The 23,730-nt window shown below is 35.1% G+C and overlaps 3 protein-coding genes across 6 annotated transcripts in view; 2 read left to right on the top strand and 1 right to left on the bottom strand.

The window, feature by feature from the left end:
• Positions 1-32: 32 nt before the first annotated feature.
• Atac2 (Ada2a-containing complex component 2) lies at positions 33-2,266 on the top strand. The gene is given in 6 exon segments (XM_065310908.1): positions 33-316; positions 406-543; positions 611-1,424; positions 1,426-1,540; positions 1,605-1,786; positions 1,839-2,266. Coding segments are annotated over 6 exon segments (1,635 nt in total). The 5' UTR covers positions 33-104; the 3' UTR covers positions 2,013-2,266.
• On the bottom strand, positions 2,020-23,697 carry Ptp36E (protein tyrosine phosphatase 36E). Of its 4 annotated transcripts, none has more exons than XM_065310903.1 (14): positions 23,477-23,697; positions 14,145-14,421; positions 8,761-8,873; positions 6,403-6,490; positions 6,255-6,331; positions 5,770-6,045; positions 5,230-5,393; positions 5,014-5,149; positions 4,683-4,932; positions 3,989-4,065; positions 3,754-3,885; positions 3,318-3,637; positions 3,125-3,260; positions 2,020-3,069 (listed from the first exon to the last, which is right to left on the bottom strand). In XM_065310903.1, exons 2-14 carry the CDS (start codon positions 14,362-14,364, stop codon positions 2,959-2,961), a joined length of 2,100 nt encoding a protein of 699 aa, XP_065166975.1. In that variant the 5' UTR covers positions 14,365-14,421; positions 23,477-23,697; the 3' UTR covers positions 2,020-2,958. The 4 variants fall into 4 exon arrangements, with proteins under 4 accessions (XP_065166975.1, XP_065166977.1, XP_065166976.1 ...); XM_065310905.1 differs by having other exon boundaries at positions 14,145-14,418; XM_065310904.1 differs by lacking the exon at positions 23,477-23,697 and adding an exon at positions 22,723-23,025.
• The window catches only part of spn-E (spindle E), a 29,021-nt gene continuing 7,591 nt past the window's right edge, over positions 2,301-23,730 (top strand). The window contains exon 1 of the mRNA XM_065310898.1: positions 2,301-2,459. The gene's annotated coding sequence lies outside the window, so the exon portion shown is untranslated. The remainder of the gene's footprint in view (positions 2,460-23,730) is intronic.

Genomic DNA, 23,730 nt, shown 5'->3' with positions numbered 1-23,730 from the left:
TTTCCCAAACCAACATGATTCTTTTCAAATCAGATGTTGTTTGAGTAGTTATAACCATAAAATTGCAAAATACGCATGGAAAACAACAATTAATAACATAAACAATGACTGATTCTTGTAAATATTGCAATAATCTACTAGAAGATTTACACAACGAAGGACTACAATGCGAATCATGCGAGAAATACGTGCATTTATCATGTTTAAAACGCGGTTCCACTCCGGGTGCGTTTGCGGGTGATGTTTTCTTCACTTTCACTTGCTTGGAATGCAGTGATACAGATACAGAATGTTTTTCACGTGAAAACACAAAATGGTAAGCTAATAAACACATTAAAGTTATAATTTATTAGTAATTATAGACGCAAAACGCATAATTCTAAGTCTAATTTTATATAATTTTAGGTTTCACATCTTGGTTTTAACATTTTATCATTTAAATGTTCACAATAAACCACTTTCAAGAAAAGGTTTCTACCACTGGAGGATGCACGTTGCAACATTTATAGATAAAAACTGGAATGTATTATTTGACAAGTCATGGTAAGCAAAATATCCACATATTTATCATAATTTATTGAAATTTCCTCCAAAATGCATAATATTTCAGTAAACAGAAAAGAAACTGGATGGGAACAATCTCCGGTTTGTTATCTGTAAACAGCTCGACGTTTTTCACAAGATGCCGCACATTTACCGAGCAGGGATGGTGGACTCTCACATATCCCAAACTAACACCACATGTGCAAGTAAAACTCTCCAATGAATTAGCTAGCTTAAAATTGTCATTAAAATCACAAAATATTTACGAGTCAGATACGGTTTTACTCGCTGATATTATCAAGAAAAGCAACATTTCGAATGAATTTACTATTATGACCATTAGTTTACCACCATTAGAGCACGTAAAAACAGAAGACAGCCAAACAATCGACGAAATCTCTAATTCAACGATAACTCCAATAAATGACAATCAAACTAATTTAAATCCTAATAAAACAAATAATAAACAAAAACGCGCACTTTTACCAACATTTGATTCGATATCAGTGTCAGATTTAGACACTCACGGCCCAGTAAAGAAGAAACAAAAATTAAATCATTCATTAACTCAATCATTTGATGAAACTGCGACGTCAAGCAGTCAGGAATCAACGGATAGCAAAGAAAGTATATTACCGATTAAAATGGAACCTGCGATTAAATTATTAGACCCAATGTGTCACTATAACACATCATTAAACAATTTATTCATGCTAAAACGCTTAAATTTAAAAACTAAGTTACTTGGTGGTTTAAGAGAGGAACCCATTTTATCACCGTATTCAAATCTTTATTTGAAACCTTATATTCATCGAGACGTGAAAAAAACACCGCATTGGTTGAAAATCATGGCGCAAATACAATTAAAAGCGAATGAAAAGTGTAAAAAATTATGTTTTACCGAGTCGGTCATCGATTGACTACGTCTACGTTCAACCATCGCACATTCCAGCCATCAATAGCTTGTGCAATCAGTTTTTCTGGCCTGGTATTGACTGTATGTATACAAAAACATGATGTTTAGGTTATTTGAGGTTAAATATGTGTTGTGATTGTTGCAGTGACTGAATGCCTGCAATATCCGGACTTTTCTTGTGTAGTTTTATATAAAAAGTTAATAGTTGGCTTTGCATTCATTGTTCCGGATGTAAAAGTGCATGAGAATTATATTTCGTTTATTTTTGTACGACCTGGATGGCGAAATATCGGCGTTGGGAAGTTTATGATCTATCATTTGATTCAGGTAATTTATTTTTATTTTTGTGTTTAAATTTAATGTTTTTATGTTTTGACAGACAAGTATGGGAAAAGACATAACGCTGCACGTTGCCATCAACAATCCCGGTTTGTTTCTCTATCAGAAGTTTGGCTTCAAAGTGGAACATGTCGAGTTGAATTTCTATGAGAAATATCTACGAAATGATTCATTTGAGTCAAAGCACGCGTTTTTCTGCAGGCTAGAACGATAACACACGATGATTTACTGTCATTTATTTATCCCGTATACATTATACAGTAATAGAAAGAAATTTAAATGAAAATTTCATGTGAGTATATTTACAATAAGTTTCATTTTTAAACGATCCGATAAAATTTGCCTATTTTTAATATATTCTTTTAATATCTCTTATTAAAGGTATCTATATATTCAATAATGGAATTGAATTTAAGATTAACAGTAATAAATAATCTCTGAAGTAATAAATAAGACTATAAATTGTGATGTGAATTTTCACTTGTCATTCAAATAACTGTTTTGCTGTATGTTTGGTTGCATACATTTAGGTTTACAATGCGCATGCACATAGTAAATGTGCACAAGTTGTCAACGGTTACAGTTTGCAGTTCAACTCGTAGTTCGTTTGTTGTGTGATGTGAAAATTCATCATCCCGTCTAACAATAATCATCTACACCCGTAAGTGCATTTACACTACCTATCTCTTAATATCAATTGTTTGTAATCGTTGCGGATGGAGGCACTTAAATCTTAAATTTCGTGCATAAACAATGCACGCATCACTCGACCAGTTCTTAACCTTGAATTGTCATTGTTTTCGCTTAAGTGTGGCGCTTCAAAATGTTTACAAAGAGTACAAGATTCAAAGATGAGCGATTTTTCTTTTTTGGTAATCGTTACATATTTTTGGCACTAGGCAACCTACACTGGTTTAGGTTATGTTAGGTTATGTACCCTGTGAGTATGAATATATAAAGTGCATGACGTGCTAACAAATTATTATCACTATATCAATGCGACGAATGCGTTGCGTTCAATAGATAATAAAATAGACAAATATATAAATTTCCACGGCACGGAAATTGTACCCAGCTTGTAGCATGTTTAAAATCGTATTCTTTGTATATATGTGTGGCACGTAGATTGGACCAAATCGTGTAAATGTCAGACATTTTGTTTAGGTGCCTAGTTGGTGCTGATTTCGCTTGTCTTCCTTCTCCTTCAAATCTTTGTTCAAGTAATGGAGGACGTAGTGGAGGACCAGATCGTAGCAATATTTATATTCGGTCTAAAAATAAACAAAAATTAAAATTTTATTATTTGCGCATGCGCGAGTTACTTACTATGTTTTCAATGAGTTGAGGTCGATGACGACGCACTGTACGCACGGCTTGAAAGATATCCACTTCGCCATGTTGGATTACTTGCTCAATACACGCGTTTGCAGCGCAATAAATACCACATCGACTTCTACCATCACTAAATAACAAAAAATGAATTAATTAATTATGAATTAATGTTTTTATAATAACTTACGGTGAAACAACGCATACTGGTCCATAATCAGAGCGTTGCCGCCATCTTTCGACCATATTCATCAACTCAACCAATGAGTTAGTCGAAGTGGGTACTTTGTGCCCCATGGGCCAACACATCAACTGAAAGAGTTGGACTGTTCGCGGTGGGGCTTTAACGCCAGCCATTAATTCAGTCAGCGAGACGATTTTTTTATTGATGCGAAACACCCATGTCTTGATGTTTGTATAGTGGTTGTGTGAAATATGGTCGATGGTAAACACAGGGCCGTATTTTTCCTTGCGGACTTTGCCTTCGGGCCAAAAGGATGGGAAAGATTGCTGCAAATTCACAGAAATTTAAATTTTTTAAATTTTTTTCTCTTTCGACGGTTTCAAGACTAAAGTAGTGGTTAAAGTGCCGTTTAGCGCACTAGATACTTAATATACTTAATTACCGAATTTGCTGGTGGTACACATAGAATTACCACTGCCGAGCATTCGTAATCGTAGACCAAGGACCAGAACTCGCCGCAAGTGGGTTTGAGTGGCCATTCAGTGACGATGTATTCTCGTGGTTTTGTGTAACCCTTGAAACGCAATACAAAACAAAACAAAATAGAGTATTTCTAGGGTACGCAAACAGAGCATAATCTAAAAATATGTGCTTGGCTAAAAATACGCATCACTTACGTCGACAAACACGGCATTAATGTAATCGGTGTAATTGTTGCCCTGGAAAGAAGTCAAGTACGGTCGGAAATTGTCCGCTGTTGACAAAACAGAATTAGTACCCGGCCCTTGTAGGCCATCTTGATGAGCACACAGAAAGCAATTTGTACATGATTATGTAAATATAGTATAGCGTCGTTGGGATATTTTCATCGGTATTTTGATAGCGGATATCTCGTAAAGTAGATGAGATAGAGAGGAACGGATTGAAAATTCTTAATCTACGGACAATTCTCTATAAGATAAGCTATTTAAATTACCTACAAATCAAAGAGATGAAAAAATAATTTACACGAAAAAGTTGGGAAATGAGGGGGTCAGCTATATTCATCCACGGTACGGTACCCTGAACAAGAGTCACTTCTACCGCTGCGTTCGTACGGTGCCCTGAATGCGAGTCACTTTTACCGCTAGCCTCATATATACTTTCATAGTATAATATAAAAGATTGGAAAATTCTCTTTTAAGTAAAAATTAAAAATAAATTAATTTCGTGAGGTAAAAGACTCAAAAACTAAATATTTCGTAAACTAAAAGAGATAGACAGGAACGGATTAAAAATTCATGAAACCCTTGCAATAACATTATACAACACTCAGTTATAAGAAGGCTATACTTTATATTCGAATGATTTGTTTGTTAATTGTTTACTCACGTGGCACGACGAGCACATCGCGATTTTTCTTCCTGTTGTCACCACGATGCCCACCCGCGCAGTCCCCGATAGTAAACCGCGGTGTTTGCTTACAAATGAGCATATACTCCCTTTGGTACTCGTTGATTTTCGACACGGCGTGTTTAAGTGACTTTTGTTTGAGACGCTGCGATAACTCATTGACAGGAAACCAAGAATTACCACAAGTGATGTATTCTTCCAAAGTATCATAAATAAATTTATATTGTTCCTATATAAAAGAATCAATCACATAATAATATTAATAATAGTTAATAATTGAGGTTATGTTATGTTTTATTATATATCATACCACGTCTTCTACGAGTCCGCGCCGTGCTTGTCGTAGTTTTTTCAAATAACCAAACACATCAAACGTGTCTTCTTCTTCACTCAGTTCCAAATTCGCATCGACTGCTAGATATACTCCCGAACGACCTCCGCCATCACTTTTTAGAGATAATTAAATGCATTTGATAACAACTCTCGCGAGATTAAAACAGAAATAAAATGGGAATCGATTACTCACTTGCAATGTACAACCATTGGTCCCATGGCGTTACTCTTGATGCGGCGGCCGACGACGGCGCGCACCCGCCGCCGGAACTCCAGCAGGGCGTTGGCGAACGGACAGGAGTGGCTGTGCCATTCGGTGAAGTGGAACTGTAAGATGTGGCGTTCCTCGAGTACCGCCTACGACCAACAAATGAGAGAATAAAGAATTCAGAAACAAAAAATGTAAAAAATAGAAAACTAAACTCGGGAAAATGTGGCGCTTGGAAAACAATTTCCAGTGGATTACATTCCGCGAGTTGAAGAAAATAATAATAAAACAATTGCAGCTGCAGTGGAAACTGTTTTGCATTTTCTGTCGCCCGGGGCGAATAAAAATTTCTACGAGATTGAAATTTTCTATTTTACATTGTCATTTTTTACAAGGTTTCAAGACACAAAAAGTGTCAATTTAATCGTGGACGACTAAGGCCGTGACTAAAGTACTTTATAAATTCTCTAAACGTGGTTAAAGTGCCACTTATCGCACTTGATACTTAATATACTAAAGTCTTACATCGTTTATGTCCTTTTTGTAAAGTCTAAACGTGCGAATGTGAAAATTAGCCAATTCTTCTTCCTGGACGACATTAATGGTGATACCACCATGAGTTTCTTCTAGTTCCATATTTGCGGGCCAATATTGTACGCACATGACTTTTATGAAGTCAAATGTCTTGGTTAGCATTACAATACAACTGGCGCGTTCCTGCCAGACCATTCGCCAGAATTCCGCGACTGTTTCCTCCGTGGGTCCTTGTGTGACAATATATGCGTTGGGTTTCAATAAACTCTGCAAGAAAAAAAGCACAAAAATTTGGTTATGTTAGAAAATGAAATAATAAGCTTTTACATTGATGGAAATTTTTTGAGGTGTGAAAATAATGAAATAAACCAGCTGGAAACAAATGACTGTGTCAATAGAACGGCGCAAAGTCAATAAAACACACAAAATCCGCCCGATAGGAGAAAATTGGTTAAAATCAAGGAAACAATATTTACGTCGACGTATGAGGCGTTGACGTAGTCGGAATCGTGCTCGCCGGCGATTGTTTCCAACACTACTCGATTGTAGTCGTCTGAAATTTCATAAAATAAAATAAAATTAAGGTTATGATTCTTAGTGATGTGTGTGGGTGGTAACACTTACATGGAATGCATTTCTGATTTTGGTTCTTTTCCAAATTGGTTTTCTTGGTGCCGTGCCGACAAGAGTGCTGCTCGACTTTGACAGCGATCTGCGAATCGAATGAAAACCGTGTAAATATAGAGATAAAGGATAAGAGAAAAAAGATGGAATCGTTCAGTTGAGAATTGGCGAAGGACGAAGTTAAGCGATTCATTAAATTGCCAACTCGTCATTAAATCACTTCATAGTGATTCCGCCCAGGGGAAAGTTGAGATTCGGGTCGATCGTAGTCACATCTTTATTCGTTTGCCATTTAAATTTCACAAAATGAAAGAAAAAAGGTTTAATCGGGTGGGAAATACCGGTATTTATAACGGTATACCGGTATTTATATTTTTTAATCTTGAAATAGTTAAATAATTAATTTCTGATATCTGATTAATTGTTTTTATAAAAACCGGTATTTTCATTTAAAAAACCGATAAACCAAAATACCGGTATTTTTTAGAATTAAAATTAATTCATATTCCTGGTACTAACACAATTTTGCGATGTGAAAATTGAGGTTATGTATAGCCTTGGCGGCAGCGAAAGCGATTAAATTATCATCGCCTTAATGTCGTAATGAAATTCAACGGAATTATCAAGATGAAAGCGGCGTAATATCCTGATGCCTCCCGCGGTGCGTTCTACCTGGCCACCAGGACGAACAGGGAGGTGGAAAACGGAAGGAAATCCGGGAAGCGAATTGCATCAACGACTTAACAAGATGATAAACATGTAAACGCAACGCATTACAAAACCTAACCTAACCCAACTTATAAAATGGTTTCATCAGTCGACGGAGATGAAAGTTTTTTAATATGTGAAGTAATGGTAATGGATCTCTTCTCTCTGTGCATCCACCGGGAGTTGGTGTTATGAATCTCCCTCGAGTAATTACGCGACTGGCGGCTTTAATGTCGTCGGTAATGAAAATTAAACAATGTTTAGCGAATGTAAATTTAATCATATTATATACGCAGTAAGCAAACGGTGGATGTGGGTATGTGTGATATTGATTTCTTTGTAATATTGAGCGTAAACAAGCGAAGACGTAAACAGGATATCTACTGCATCCGCCTGGATTCCTGGATGGACGCTCGGACGGATCGGACGGAGCGTAAAACGTAAGACGCGGAGTAAGGCACAACGTGAGCTTTTATTACTTTATTGCGTTGCGTCATGATTTAATATCGCGACCCATTTTACGTAACTTTAACAGGATGTTAGATTACGAGGTTTTTTATACGCGTATTTTCTTAGAATAAGGATTAGGAGAGTGGGAATTGTAAAATTTGTTAGTGAAATCTTAATTATTGGTTATTCTTCAATATAACAACGAAATTTAATCTTTTGATCTTTTGTTTCTTGCTAGATGATTTACTTTTTATGTTTTTCAAAGTTTTTTCCACGATATCAATATTAAAATAGTGAATATTAGGTATTTTTAACAATTGTAGAGGAATTTTATGCCAAAAGTAGAGTAATTTTAATGTAATTTTAATTTACTGTAGTATTGTCTTTTGGGATGTATAGAAAAGTACTTTGAAAGTGAATATTCTCTTTGTACAATCATCCGCGCGTAGTTTTTATCCCGTCGTCTTCCGGTTGGCGCTTTGAATTTCTTTGTTTTCGTGTTTCGAATTTTATTCCACTATTTTATATTCCATTCAACATCCACTTTGAATTCGTCTTTCATTTGCATTCGCATTGTGTTGATGGCAAATGCAGAAATGCATTGACACGATTCCCAATACATTTCGCATAATAAAAATGTTAGTTTTATTTCTCCACGGCGATTTCTTGAAGCAATCTTATAAAAATTCTATTTTACCTTGAGCTAGTCGTAGTCCTAGATTTTCATAACGTTTGATATGCTAAAGGTCTTGAGCTTCGGAATATAATACGTTCCGTTTCGATTCGGAATAAACTTACGTATATTGTTGTATTTCTCAAGTAACATTCGAAGATGAATTGCAAATAATGTAAAATGGAAGTAGAAGAAATTTATACAATTGCAATGAATCTATGAGATGCGATAAAAAAAATTTACTCAACAAAAGTTATCATAAATTTTTGATATAGTTTGAAATTAAATTGCGTAGCGTTTGCATGTCACATTAGTGCGTATTAGCGTAATGAGCTTGTTAACTAATGAAATTAAAAATTAACGAACTGCCGCTTGCCGCATGCACACTTTGCTTTAACTTTTACGTCGACTCTCACGCAAATTGCATTAACAATTACAAAGTTACACATTGAATATAAATTCATAATTCACAAGCTAGAGTAATTAATAAATTAATTTTTAATGCGTTGGATATTTATGCAACTTACTTGAAATTCTAGTTTGTATAAAACGGGGAACTTGCGCCGTTGCTCACAGAACTTCACATAGTTTTTCAGCTCGATTGGTTTCTGGCAAATTGTATCCAGACTGGAACCATTTTCTGAAAAAATAAATTGGAATATTAAGTATTAAGTACGCTAAACAGCATTTTAACTCAAACCCGTGACTAAAATACTTTAGCCACGGTTTTGGCGGTGACTAAAATACTTTAGCCACGGTTTGATGAAAATGTCACATTTTCGTGCCTCAAAACCGTGAAAAAACAGAAAAAATTATTATAGTCACAAAAAATTTAACTTTATAACTTTATAATTTCCATTTTCCGGAGATTAATCCCGCCGATGGTCTTATTAGCCGTTAGCATTATCCGCCTTTCCCAACTTCACTTCCCGTTCCACCACTACCACTATTACTGGAAGCAAATGTCATCCTTATATTGTTCGCGTCGCGCTGGTAGAGGAATCCGCACTTAAATGCTCGTCTAAAAGCGCGTTCGATCGATACATCGACTTTTATGACGGCGTGGTACAGACGAGGGTCGCGGCCGAAAGTTTCTTGCTTTAATTCGTCTTTCATCTTTCATCTTCGCCCGGCTAGAAACAGTTTGCGAGAATAAAGCGTGGGCTTTCTTTCTAGAGTGACTTTCAGCGCTTCGTTTTTTTGTCAAGCTTTTTGCGTGTACAGTGTTTTCATTTTTGTGCTTAAAAGGATACACTTATACATTAAATCTTGAATAAGTAGATGTTACACATTATACAGGGTGTTGCAACAGTTTTATTTTAAGAAAAATTTAATTTTTTGTGTTTTTATGTGGAAAAAATTGGATTTTGTAACATTAGCGTGTTTTTTACGCGTTTTAAACTTTGTGGAGGCCGTGAATGCGACGTGTCTTTGTGTCGAGTAATAGGTTTTTGATGGGAGAGGTTTTGGTGGAGGTGCCACTCAGCTATCCATCAATATTTGTCATCGGAAGCATTCTGCGCTCGCCTGTGACACATGAGACTCAAACTAGCCGCCAAACAAAAAGGGAAATAAAAACAAAAATAACATTTTGTTATTTATAGAATCCATTCTCATAGAGATAAGATGGCAGTGATGGAATTGCCCGCGGAAAATTCCATCGTCATAAATGTTTTGTATAATTTGCATTGTGTTTTATTCTGGGTTTTGAAATGAATACAGCGGATGTGCAACAATAGGCTTGTGATGAAAATTAAGTTTAACGCACTAATTGGTTGCTTGTTTTTATATGCAACATAAATAGAAGACGAAAATAAAACAAAAACTATAATTAAAATCGAACTATAGGCAAATTTAATGAAAATATTTTTGTTTTGGTTGGTTTATATTAATTTCCTCTTTGTAACGATGAAAAATATTTTCATTTCTAGAAATTATGAATTAGAATATTTTTTTAAAGACATGACATCGATGGTAACATTAATAATAATTATTATTATTGCTAGTATACTACAATGTTGCATTTAAAGTTTTGTACTTTAAACTTTATCCAATTATCTCGCGAAATAAAATTTTATGGAATTGTTGTTGCGTGAAGAATGCACTCGGACATTTGTGTGATTATTGCGCATCGTGCAGCTGTTAAAGGTGCCAAGGTGGCGATGGCGGCGCCGTGGCGTCGCGGCGCGACCTACAATCCGGCGTCTCGACGCTCCGACGCCAAGAATACACAAGACTCTCAATGCTAACAATGCTAATGATATAATGTCTTCATTCCACCTTCAAAATTTATCAAACTAAAATAATTTAGTTAATTTTACCTACAACTATTTATGCATACTAAACACCAAAGACTAAAGACCAAAGAGTACATCAAGCGTGTCTGATGAAATTTCCTTCCCTTGTCTCTCCCTATGCCCTATTTAAACCTCGCGAATGCTTTTGCAATGTACTCCTCTCTCCAATTTCCTCTTTGTCTACATTACATCCTAGATTCTCGTGAACTGCTCACTCATCCCTGATTTTCCTTTGTCTGGTTTACACTTTGGACCTATCCTAACCAACTGTCAGTTAATGCACTTTGCATTTTATCATTAGAAACATTAATAATATCTCTACTAATATTATAAATACGAAAGTCCTGATGTTTATCATGCTTTCACGCAAAAACTACTTAACAGATCATCATGAAAATTTGTACACATATTCTTAGTGGTCCCCGAATGGTTATAGGCTACTTTTTATTTAATAAAAATAATTATTTTTTAAATAAAATAAAGAAATTGTTTAGACAATAATACCTCTGCATCTGGCTATTTGATTACTTTAACGCCATCTAGCATTCCAGCAATGAAGCTCAAACCTAAGTACTATAGTACCATCACACTGTATTATCACACTGTATTACCGACAGCTACGTCAACATCAAATCCAATTGACTACACTATGGAGACTGTTCACTATACTTCCATAGACTATACTTTCAGCCATTTTAAACTTCCCGCCATTCTACTTCATTGTTACTTCTTCTGTGACTACAGACGCGTACGGATGCAACTTCATTATTTTAGATATTCGCGAGCGAAGCCGCGGGTTAAAGCTAGTATAAAATATAAATATAAAGCTGAAATTATATTTGAGTGGACATTCTTTGTTTGGAATGTTCCTCATCTCCCTAAGGATGTATGCCTTTGGGGTAGTAGCTCGTGTAGTAGACTGAAGTGCGGGTACTTATGTTTTCTATAAAATATTACTTGCATTTAGATGAAAAGTGGCAAGTGGTTTGCGCGATTTCCCAGAACGTGGAAGCCGCTTTCGTGCAAATGCGAAAATTGTAGAAATTGCGAGAATCGCGAACACGGGACGAAAATTGCCAACCTGTGTAACCGCAGGGCTCGCTTCGAGTGCACTTTTATGTTGGAGAATCTTTTGTTTCCTACTACATGGTTTACTTTTCATGCATTTCTAATTATTTTACACCATATCAACACGAAAACGGTGAAAAATTGGTATTTTTAACAACTGCAAAGAAATTCTATGCTAAAAGTAGCGTAATTTTAATGTAATTTTAATTTAGTATAGAATTGTCTTTTGGGATGTATAGAAAAGTACTTTGAAAGTGAATATTCTCTTTGTACAATCATCCGCGCGTAGTTTTTATCCCGTCGTCTTCCGGTTGGCGCTTTGAATTTCTTTGTTTTCGTGTTTCGAATTTTATTCCACTATTTTATATTCCATTCAACTTCCACTTTGAATTCGTCTTTCATTTGCATTCGCATTGTGTTGATGGCAAATGCAGAAATTCATTGACACGATTCCCAATACATTTCGCATAATAAAAATGTTAGTTTTATTTCTCCACGACGATTTCTTGAAGCAATCGTATAAAAATTCTATTTTACCTTGAGCTAGTCGTAGTCCTAGATTTTCATAACGTTTGATATGCTAAAGGTCTTGAGCTTCGGAATATAATACGTTCCGTTTCGATCCGGAATAAACTTACGTATATTGTTGTATTTCTCAAGTTACATTCGAAGATGAATTGCAAATAATGTAAAATAGAAGAAGGAAAATATTATACATTTCAATGAATCTAGGAGATGTTAAATAAACATCTTGTTTGTGAAATGGAAAAATGAAAAATTGAATCAATAAAATGTCAATTTGTATTCTTAAACGTTTTCGTTTGTATTTATTCAAAATTAAACGTTATTGGCAATACATTTGAGCAAATTACGCAAATTGTTAAATTCCAGTTGGTAATATGATGATAAATACTGGCTGCCAATCAAGCTGATTGCTTCACGCTCCCCCAATTTGAAAAAACGTAAAAATCGCGATCGCAAATTGAATTCCCAATAAAACTCTGCGCGAATATTTTCATCGTTGAGAGTGCATCGCAATGACGCTTTTTATTGTCCCATTGATAGACAGAGACAGAATGAATAATAAACGAATGCAAATTTTGTGAAATTGGCGGAATATAACTGAAAATTGGTTTATTTTGCATTTTTACGCGATGGTTAAATATTTTATAATATTTTATTTCATCAATGAATATATAATATTATGCTGATATGCTGAATATGAAATTTATTATGTGAAACTTTGAATTGAATATATCATGCATGGTAATAATTAAATAATACTGCAAGCAGTGCATAATATTCATACGCTCAATACGCTGCTGAATGCTGAATCATCACAAGCGGTGAAAATTCAAAATTTGAATAATGATCTCGACGCGTTTCGAAAATTTCCAAGTCACTTTTTGTCCCGAGCCGCTTTTCGCGCGGTTGCCAGGATAATCAGTTTGCAAATCTGAGCGAATTCCGGGTAGTTCGCATTCCTCAAACATTGCAAGCTGAGTTAACCCCACGCCGCGCGACGAATTTGTCATCATCAAACGCCGGCGTCGTGCGGTGCTCGTTACGCAACTGCAAATTGAAGCTCTCCTTCATCAGCAGCAGCTTCGTTAAATTTATTTCAGCATCTATCATCCATTACGTCTCGTATCATTACTCGTAGATATATACTATATGTTCGTATGTTTATATCTGTGGCGGATCCGATCGGAAATGATTTTCAACCCCGCAGCGATGGAAATAAAACAAAATGCGGATTGGAAGAGATTCTAAGTGGATAAAAAGCGATTTTATTACTATTGGCAATCATTTTTTGTTTATATATGCAAAAAAGTAAATTTTTGTGACTTTTTCAAGAATTCTTAACTTTAAAACGAGTCTATCCTGTAATTTATTTATAACTAGCTTTTTAACCCGCGGCTTCGCTCGCGAATATCTAAAATAATGAAGTTGCTTCCGTAAGCGTCTGTAGTCACAGAAGAAGTAACAATGAAGTAGAATGGCGGGAAGTTTAAAATGGCTGAAAGTATAGTCTATGGAAGTATAGTGTACAGTCTCCATAGTGTAGTCAATTGGATTTGATGTTGACGTAGCTGTCGGTAATACAGTGTGATAATACAGTGTGATGGTACTATAGTACTTAGGTTTGAGCTTCATTGCTGGAATGCTAGATGGCGTTAAAGTAGTCAAATAGCCAGATGCAGAGGTATTATTGGCTAAACAATTTCTTTATTTTATTTAAAAAATAATTTTTTTATTAAATAAAAAGTAGCCTATAACCATTCGGGGACCACTAAGAATATGTGTACAAATTTTCATAATGATCGGTTAAGTAGTTTTTGCGTGAAAGTGTAACAAACATCAGGACTTTCGCATTTATAATATTAGTAGGGATTTTTGCTGGTGTCACTCTGAAATCACTCTTAATCGAAAAATTATTATAAACTTTGAAGTTAGCTTAGAGTTGTGTTGATATTTGAGGGTTATGTCCATATACCACGGCGTGAAAACTCAAACAAAAGTTCCTGCGTCGCAGGAAAACTTACTTGCGGATAGCAGCCCGCTGTTGAGCATCGACAGCTTAATGGTGTTGGGTATGCTGACGAAGGAGTTGCTCGCCGTCGCGCTGAGGTTGCGCTTCTTGCGCGGCTTCTTGTCGGCGTCGCCATGGCGCGGCGTCGACCTCGACCTGGGTTTCTTGCGCGACCCGCCGCCCCCGCTCGCGCTCGTCGCGCTCTTTCCGTGCTTGCTCTCCGCCGCGCTCATAATTCACCACGGTCCACTCGCCTCACACCATTTCACCACACTACGATGTTAAAGCTTCTGAAACACATTTCAAACATAACTTATTAGAATTAAAACAAAAACAAAAAAAATAAGTTGGAGGTTTGTTTTTGACAGTTTTCATCAGTCAATAATCACCGACATTATATTACACGCTTGATTACACCCGAATAAACATTGCGAATGTGTGTGTGGGTGTTTGGTTGAGTTGGCATTGTGTACATTATGTGCTCGCATATTCATTAACGCACGCGCTAATTGGATTCGCCCGAACCGCCACCAAACGTCGCGCGTAATTATGATCACCGAGTGCATGCTACAGCGTGTCCTCCGGTGAACATAACAACACAACAATTGCATTTCGCTTTATTAAATTAAGACAATCAGGCGCCATCTTGTTTTATGATTTGCGGGAAATTAATTATTAATCAAGTTATGCTTACAAATCGTGTCAAATTGCATCTGGGGACGAAAAATAACTAAATTTTGGTATTTTACGATGACATGTTTTTTAAAAAAAATTCTAGATCGTAATTGATAAAAATTAAAGTATTTTTCGACGTTACACAGAGAAAATTATACAAATTTGGTTGTTTTACTCATTTTTTCGATAAATTAAGACTACATTGTAATTGAATTATTTATTTTGTATTATTATCAATTTTTATTATTTGCCTTGTGATGAGCTTCGAATATCGAGCCCCTAGGCAACGCGTTTTATGAGTTTGTGTCGCCACCGAGGTATTGTTACAGTCATCTCGTGTCGCTCGTTTACGCCCCAGCAACAGGTGAACGCTTTCTACTTTTCACACAATTTTCACCCTCCTAATACTCCTAATAATGATATAAAAATTGCGTGTCTCTATCATTCGAAGGTTGCTGGTGGTATAAATATGAAAATGGCCTAAATTTTACGGTTTTGAGGGTGCTTGTTGACAGCATTAGCAATACTTGTGCCAAACGCGAAAGGAACAAATTTGTCGGGCGGTTGCGTCCTTTCAGCGGAGATACACATGTCAGATACACTCGAGACACCCTGGAGCAAGTGCCAGAATCTATAACTATATAGATATACGCAATATTGCGAATTGTTATGATCGTGATTTCTGGAGCGTGTCCAAAAGTGTCGCGCGTTTTGCTCATCCGAGTGCAAAACTCTCAATAGGGGGTTTGTTTTCGCACGATTACAAGGCCAATGTGCACTGTTGTCATAGGAGTATGCTTGTAATTTATTGTGTTTGCAATTTTTGTGGAAACATAAAGTTTTGGGAGAGGTATAGATAACTTTAAATTATATCTTTCGAGTTTTAGTTTTTTTAAAAATAGATTTAACGTGTAAAATTTTATGAAATTTAAAAAAAAATTAGAAAAAATTGAAATTTTTATGGTTATTTTAACTTTATAAAAAAAATATAATGATATTGAATTAACTTTATTAAGTTATTATTTATTTTTTGCTTGAAAAATGAGTTTATTTTGAGATTCCATTAGTTTGCTATGAGGGTAGTCTACAGTTCTACAGTACTATAGTACTATAGTACTATACCTATTGCTCCTTCACTGTTTGCTCAAACCTACTGATATACACAACTCAACAAATAAAAATGATTATTTTTTTATTTTAAAGAGTAAATTAAATAAAAAGCCATTTAAAAAATATATTTTTCAAAGATTTTCGGAGATTTTCAAACAATTTTAAAGGAAATTAAAGATTTTGATTAAGTTTACGTTTTCAACTGATAAAAAAATATTTTCTATTTTATTAGAATAAATCAAAAATTATTTCAACAATTTCTGCATTTTTTCTTTAAATTTTAAATTTATTCATAAAATATTCGCAAAATCTTACGTGAAAATGTTTCTTTCTATATTTTATATATATTCTTTTCAGTATATCCCTACTAATATTATAAATGCGAAAGTCCTGATGTTTGTTACACTTTCACGCAAAAACTACCTAACCGATCATCATGAAAATTTGTACACATATTCTTAGTGGTCCCCGAATGGTTATAGGCTACTTTTTATTTAATAAAAAAAATTATTTTTTAAATAAAATAAAGAAATTGTTTAGCCAATAATACCTCTGCATCTGGCTATTTGACTACTTTAACGCCATCTAGCATTCCAGCAATGAAGCTCAAACCTAAGTACTATAGTACCATCACACTGTATTATCACACTGTATTACCGACAGCTTCGTCAACATCAAATCCAATTGACTACACTATGGAGACTGTACACTATACTTCCATAGACTATACTTTCAGCCATTTTAAACTTCCCGCCATTCTACTACATTGTTACTTCTTCTGTGACTACAAACGCGTACGGAAGCTACTTCATGATTTTAGATATTCGCGAGCGAAGCCACGGGTTAAAGCTAGTTTACTATAATTTTCTAGTAATAATTTTCCTTTGTTTATTAACTAATTCTTTATTGATATTAATCGCAAATTTCTTCCAAAAATTATATTTTATTCATTTTCATACATTTTTAAATTCAATTATTACTTCTACCATGCTGAAATTATTTCCCTGGCTGTTTCTTTCACATATTAACATTTAGTCCGCGCAAACGTTCACACGTGCAAACTGTGAATAAATAAACCCGAGTGTAATATAAACGGGAAAAAACGGAAACGGAAAGCATTTGGAAAAAGTGCGTGTAATGCTGTTAGACAGACGGTTTGAATGAAAATATACGAAGCTTTGTGAATGGTGATTGATATCATGTTTTCCTTTCGCCACGTACGTCCGCGCGAAACGCGCTTCCAAAAAGTTGCACCATAAATATTTATGTGTTTCAATCTTTATATCATTTGAGTGCGTCCGGGTGAATGGCGCATAGAGATTCAAGTTTCGGGATAAAATTAGAACATACATGATTTACAACAATTACTCGTGCGAATTTCCTAATTGATTTATGTATTTTTCATAGAAAAATAGGAGAATTGGAGAAATATGAGTTTTTGTTTCGCGATTTATTGAAGTAAATAGAGTTTGTAATTTAATTTATTTGGGTTTCTTTGGAATTTTGCGATTTTTAGAGTTTTTTGATCGAAAATAGGTCGGTAATATTTATTTATTTAGTTTTGTGGGTATTTTTTATAACATTAATAGAAAATCTTCGAAAAACTTTGAAAAAATAAATTTTTAAGCATATAATCATTGATTTATTCAATAAAATCAGAAAATAATTGATTATTCAACCCGAATTTTATTTAAAACTTACAAAAATTGAAAAACACGACTTTTGTTTAATGCTATATTGATGTAAATAATTTCTGCAATTTAATTTATTCATGTTTATTTGAATTTTGAGATTTCTGGACCGAAAATAGGTCGTCAATATGTATTTATTTATTTACGTGCCTGCCCTTTATAAAGTGCGCAATCTTCTTATGTCTGCTAGATGCTTAGCTATAAATAAACCCTCGAGTGAGTTTCTCGCGCGACCTCAACAGTCAAACTCAACATATCTGTTTGTTATCCATCGTGAGTAGTTGAGCGCCGGCCGAGTCTATTTCGCGTCTATTCGTCTATCCACTCATTCGTCTTCTTGTCGACGCTGTTCACTCACGCACGTGCCGGGAATATCCTTGCGCACACAGTACAAACACACTTCATTGCATTTTGTTGTGATCCCTGATTTGTTATTTTGATTTTACAAGTTCTACAGTAGATTTAAATTTAAATTTAAATAAAGGTAGAAAAATTCTAACAGGAAAATTGCTGTTGAAATTATACAACTATTTAAAAAGAAAAAGTACCGGTATTTCGGTTAACCGGTATTTTTTTTAGGAAAACCGGTATCTGAACAACAGTACTGGTATTTATTTTAAAAATTATTTATTCACTTAGTAAATTTACTCATCTTTTTATTGAAAAATACCGGTTCCTGCACATAAAAACCGGTATACCGGTAATACCGGTATTTAAAAAATTAATTATATGTTTTATCAAAATTTCAACAATCAAAACTCAAAAATTATTATTTCAAAAATATCGGTATTCTTTTCATATACCGATATTAATACCGGTGTTTCACACCCGTTGGCAATGACTGCACGACTCGCAGATTAAATGGTTTGGCATGTTAAAGCTCGACCGACAAGCTGTAACCCTCTCAGTTGCGAATGAAATTTCTCCACTCGATTCGAGCATTATTGCAGTCTCAAATCCTTGTTAACGTCGAGTTGGGTGCGGGCGACGTGGTTGTGCCACGCTTGTTGAGTCCTTCAATTCGGTGCTTTTCTGCTCGGAACGAGGAACACGCAATCAAGTTGCAATAACAAGCGTGATCGATTCAAAATAAATCCGCAGGGCGAAACTAGAATTTTGTTAGGTTAACACATAACCTAACCTCACTCAAGATCCCTTTTCTAAGATATCATGATATAACACTGATAAAATTTATGACTGCGTGATATACGCCAGTTTTCTTTAAATTTTTAAACTTTATAAAGCGTTATCTTTTGCTGCGTGATGTAATCTTAAAATATTATCCGTTTTTGTATTTTACGTGTAGTGTAATTTGTGTTGCATACGTGTAATTATTTTTTGTTGCACGTGTTTGGCGCGATGTGATTTATTTTTTGTTGAATCCAGTTAGGTAAAGGACGAAAGGTTAACGGACGATACGACGTCCAGTCCACGTCCTGTGGCGCCAAACCGTTATTGTGTTTTTTGTGCAAGGCACGTATTGTTGCGAGAGGTCCTTTCTCTCTATCCTTTTGCGTGCTTCTTTTACAGGCGTGTCTAGGCGCTTGTAAAATATACACTCTAACAGCGCATAAATCTAGCTTTTTACTCATCCGATTTTATCCTATTCTATAGGATTTCATCGTTTTTGTGCGTTTTGCACGTTTTAGAAGGATTTCACCGGTTGAATTATGAACGCGTGTGTGTCTAGGAATTATCAGTTTTGGGAGGTGCTTGGTTTTGCATGCAAATGTCAAGTGTTGTGTTTGGAAATACGCAAAATAAAACGTGCAAACAAATACGCAAATTTCATGAAATTTCATTGGCGGCGGTGAATAACGTCGAATATTGTTTTACGAGCAATTTTATGCTGTTTTGTTCATTTTTATTTTTACATATGTTTTATTTTCGCTACATGCGTTGGAAATGTTACACGTCTGCATCGAAAAAATATTATGACGTTCATAAAACGATTATATTTGCTTTTAAAATAATAATGGAATATTACTAAATTAAAATTTGAATTTAGTGGAAAATAATCATGAAAATGATATAAAACTAAACTAAACTTATATTATTTATAAATTCTAAATTATTTTTGATGTGTTATTATTGAATAATTTTTATGTTTATTTTTGTGTTTTCTGGTTGTAATCTTAGTTTTTTCGTAATCCGCTTATCTCACGAGTGGTAAATAATAATAAAAGTGTAATGTAAGTGCGAATGTTCTTGTTCTTGTTCGGGAACAGGTCGTAACGAGTTGTAAACGTGGTAAATTGGTGGATTCTGGCGAATGGCGGATAATTATTTTGACGATGTTCTCGTGTTCTCGTCTTCCGCTTTCGTGCAACTTAACTCTCTAGACTACACACAGAAAACTAGAAATACTGTAGAAATGGTAGTAAAATACATGTTATAATATAACAAATTATGTACATACATATTTCACTTTTATGAAGTGTTTGAAGAGGTTAAATATGTTTGACTAGGATGATAGCAATTTTTCAACCGGAGATTTATTTTATATTTTTTTTCTTTGAAGATGTGTGCGATCTGGAGATATGAATTATTTTGAGTTTAATACCGGTATTTTTGAAATAAAAATATCGGTAAACCGGTATTAATACCGGTATTTCACAATTTTAGTTCTTATTATCTCAAATGGAAAGTTATAATAACTTAAATTTTATACTCATAAAAGTTTTAAAAAATAATTTTGATATTGTTTTGGCCCCACACTAATTCTAGGAGCTTTCTACTCGTAACTAATCTAAAACTTTCAGTACTGACACATGACTTATAACATTTTCCGGAACTTAAAAACTCTTTCCTGGATATGTGCATCCACTTTTTTACTTTTTATATTTTGCAGTTTTAGTTTTTCAAATTATTTTCACCGATGCACATTTCCGAATGTAGCTAAGTAGTAAACTTTCACATCCACAAACTTTAGCGTGAAAATATTTAAATATATCCAGAATGTCATTATAACTTTCCAGCTATTTGATAATTTATTTGTGTGCAAGTGAACAAAATAGCGAGATTGCCGCGACAAGAAGAAGGGAAACTAATGACTAATGCGAAACTTGGCACTTTGAGCAGTTGGTGCATCTGGTTGCATTCGCGTGCGTCTGCGAAATGTGATCTGTTATCAGATTTAAGTGTTCCAAACTTTTCATGTTCGTTATTTCGGTTTTCCTCATTTCCCGCTTCGCATTTCGCTGTCGCAGTTGTATACCTTCGATGGAATACTCGAGATGTTCCCGGTTTTTAATTAGCGCGCGTTTTCAGACGACCTGTTTTTACTTTCTGCTTTAATTAGGGTATTAAAAACAAAATAGTAAACAAAAACAAGGACAAAAAATATAAAAATATAAAAATAAATATATTTAAATAGATATAGTTGAAATTTGAGGTTATGACAAATTGTTTCATGCGAATTATCTTGATATATTGGAGATTGGATATACGGATGATAGAATATTGTGATATACGAGTATCATCTCGCTGTGACATGTCATTATGTTATGTATCATCTTGTCAACTCCAGACATCATGTAACCAACCACCAAATGTACTCGACACGAATTACAAGCATCAAAGGCTTCCTTCCTTGTCATGTGCTTTATTAGCAGTGTGGTGTGGTATTGTGGTGGCCATTGAAACGTTAGAGAATGGAGAGTATGCAACACACCTTGCAAATTCTCTTGTTATTATTAGGAAGTGATATACGGGTACTAGGAATTTGAATTTTGGTTTCAATACCGGTATTTCGGTATACCGGTATTTTTAAAATTAATTATGTATTCAATTAATAAGCTAACTTATCTATTTCTTGAAAAATACCGGTATTTTACAATTCCTATTATATAGATCATAGCTATTGAAATAATAGGCAACCAAATTAACAATTGAACAATTCCCTCACCCGAAACCTATATAAATATCTCCGCATTGTGTATTTGACGAATGTGTAATTTTCCGCGGCATTCCCAATGTTATTCGGGCGAATTTGGTGCGAAGACCTTTAAAACCCACGATCGCACGCATGCACTTGACCAAAAATCTTGACCCATTTTCCCGAATGCTTTCGGGCGCTTCCTTCAAACGGCGCACACGCAACGCACGCAACCTTCGCCAACATTTTTGCCTCACGCACATGCTGATGCGCTTTATATGAGCGCAAACTTTAGAAATCCGTGTGTTTTTCTTGCGAAATCGTAGGTTTAACAGTTTACATTCCGCGCATAGTTCTGTTCTACATTAGTCAAACATGCAGCTGGGATGCGAGCGGCAATGAAACTGAAAATAAAGCTTAAAATAACAACGGAACGGCGCGCGCGGCGCACCAAGTGCGGCAAAAATTCTGCAATCGTCTGATTGATTTCACTTCATCATGTGGGCGGCCATTTTAAATCACGAATTAATGGATTAGTTCCGCTTTGCTGCAGTGCAAACGCAAACAATTTCGGTTATTTTAGCATTGCACGCGTTTCAAGTGTGGTTTATTCAGGCATTTCAAACAATTCGCATAGCGCAATGCGGAAATAGCGCACTTGAACGCTTGCAGGCATCAAATCAAAATGTTGAAAGCTAAATCTGTAATATTTAATGTCAAATTTTTAAAATTTTAGGTTTTAAATGTCAAAAATTAACCTATAGGAAGAATAATTCGTGTATTATGTTGTTTTGGTTGCCTATATTGCGGTAAAAGCAATTTTGACGTTTGTTTTGTGGTTTATTCAGGCAATTTAAACAATTCGCATAGCGCAATGCGAAAATATTACTCTTTAAAGCTTTCCAGGCATCAAATTAAAATATTTAAACTTAAATTTTAAATCTTTAACGCAATAATTTCTAATTCTTAAGTATTAAATGTCAAAAATGAGGTTATAAAAGAAATAGCACGTGTATTAAGTTGTTTAGGTTGCATACATTGAAGTAAAAGCGATTTGGAGGTTTGTTTTGTTTTGTGGTATAACAGTTAATTTCCTTTTTACGTCCACAGTTATATTGCCTATTTCCACACCGCATTGCGTTTGTTTCGCAGTTTACGAATTCGGCGTGTTCTTAAAAGTTGTGCGTCTCCTCGAGTTTGAATTCAGATTTAGCATTTAGCATTCACAGTGTGCTCACCGTTCTAGGTGGGCGCAGCTTTTCGCACAGCCGCAATATAATTCGCCTGCGAATTATTTATATACACACGCGAGATGTACTTGACTCTCGCCAGGCAACATCGGTTTTCACCAGCCACAAGTCCCTTTTAAATATTAACTTTCATCCACGACGCAAAACGTGATCGAATCGGAATTAAATCGGGAATTTTTTATTACCGCACACATTGCTGAGCGTTGTTTTTTTTCCGGCACTTTTTCGATGTTTTTTTGGTTTTAATTCGCAATTATAGAATTCGCGCGCGCGGCGAAACCGAAACGGTGAATGGCACGATTGTGCGAGCTCGTGCCTGGCGGCGGCGGCGGCGTCCGGTGCTTAAAATAAAATAAAACTATTTGCTGGCAAGTGGCGAGCGCGCAATTTTTTCCTTTATTTGCGCGAGCACTCGCTGTGCGTGCTTTCATCCTGGCGAGAGTCGATGAAGCAATCATCACAAGCTTAATATGCGTTGCAAATACTTTACATGCACTAATGTACATGTGCGCAACTTAATTAACTGAAAAAATTCATTTTTACACGTTCAAACATCATAATTTTACATTTTTTATCAGAAATTATTATTTTTTCAACTTTAAACCTGAATAACTTTTAAACCATTTTGAATATTTTCTCATTTTAAACTTTAATAAATAGATAATTTAATTGTACATATATATAAAAAAAAATGTTTCAATATTTTAATATTTAAAGCCTTAAATTTTAATTTTTTGCTTACGTTTTGTGATTTTTTGTATTTTGCACTTTTTGTGAGGAAGTAACACTTTGTATACAATTGAATGGTTGTTGAACTTGCGTTAAATATTCAGTTGCTATTTGGTTCGGGTTTGTTTGCCACTCGCGGCGGAATTTTCGCGTTATTCGCGCATCTCGCCTCTCGGAAAAGCGTTGCGAACGGGCGCGCAGTCGACGCGCGAATAAACATCGCACTGATCGGGGCTCGGCCCTGCTGGCGGCGTCGAGACGCCGGCT

Source organism: Atheta coriaria, unplaced genomic scaffold, assembly GCF_025399875.1.
Source record: "Atheta coriaria isolate IRGN ID8LTWV9N9 unplaced genomic scaffold, Caltech_Dcor_3.1 hic_scaffold_9_pilon, whole genome shotgun sequence".
NCBI classification, from domain to species: domain Eukaryota; kingdom Metazoa; phylum Arthropoda; class Insecta; order Coleoptera; family Staphylinidae; genus Dalotia; species Dalotia coriaria.
This window is presented reverse-complemented; position numbering and strand designations above follow the sequence as displayed.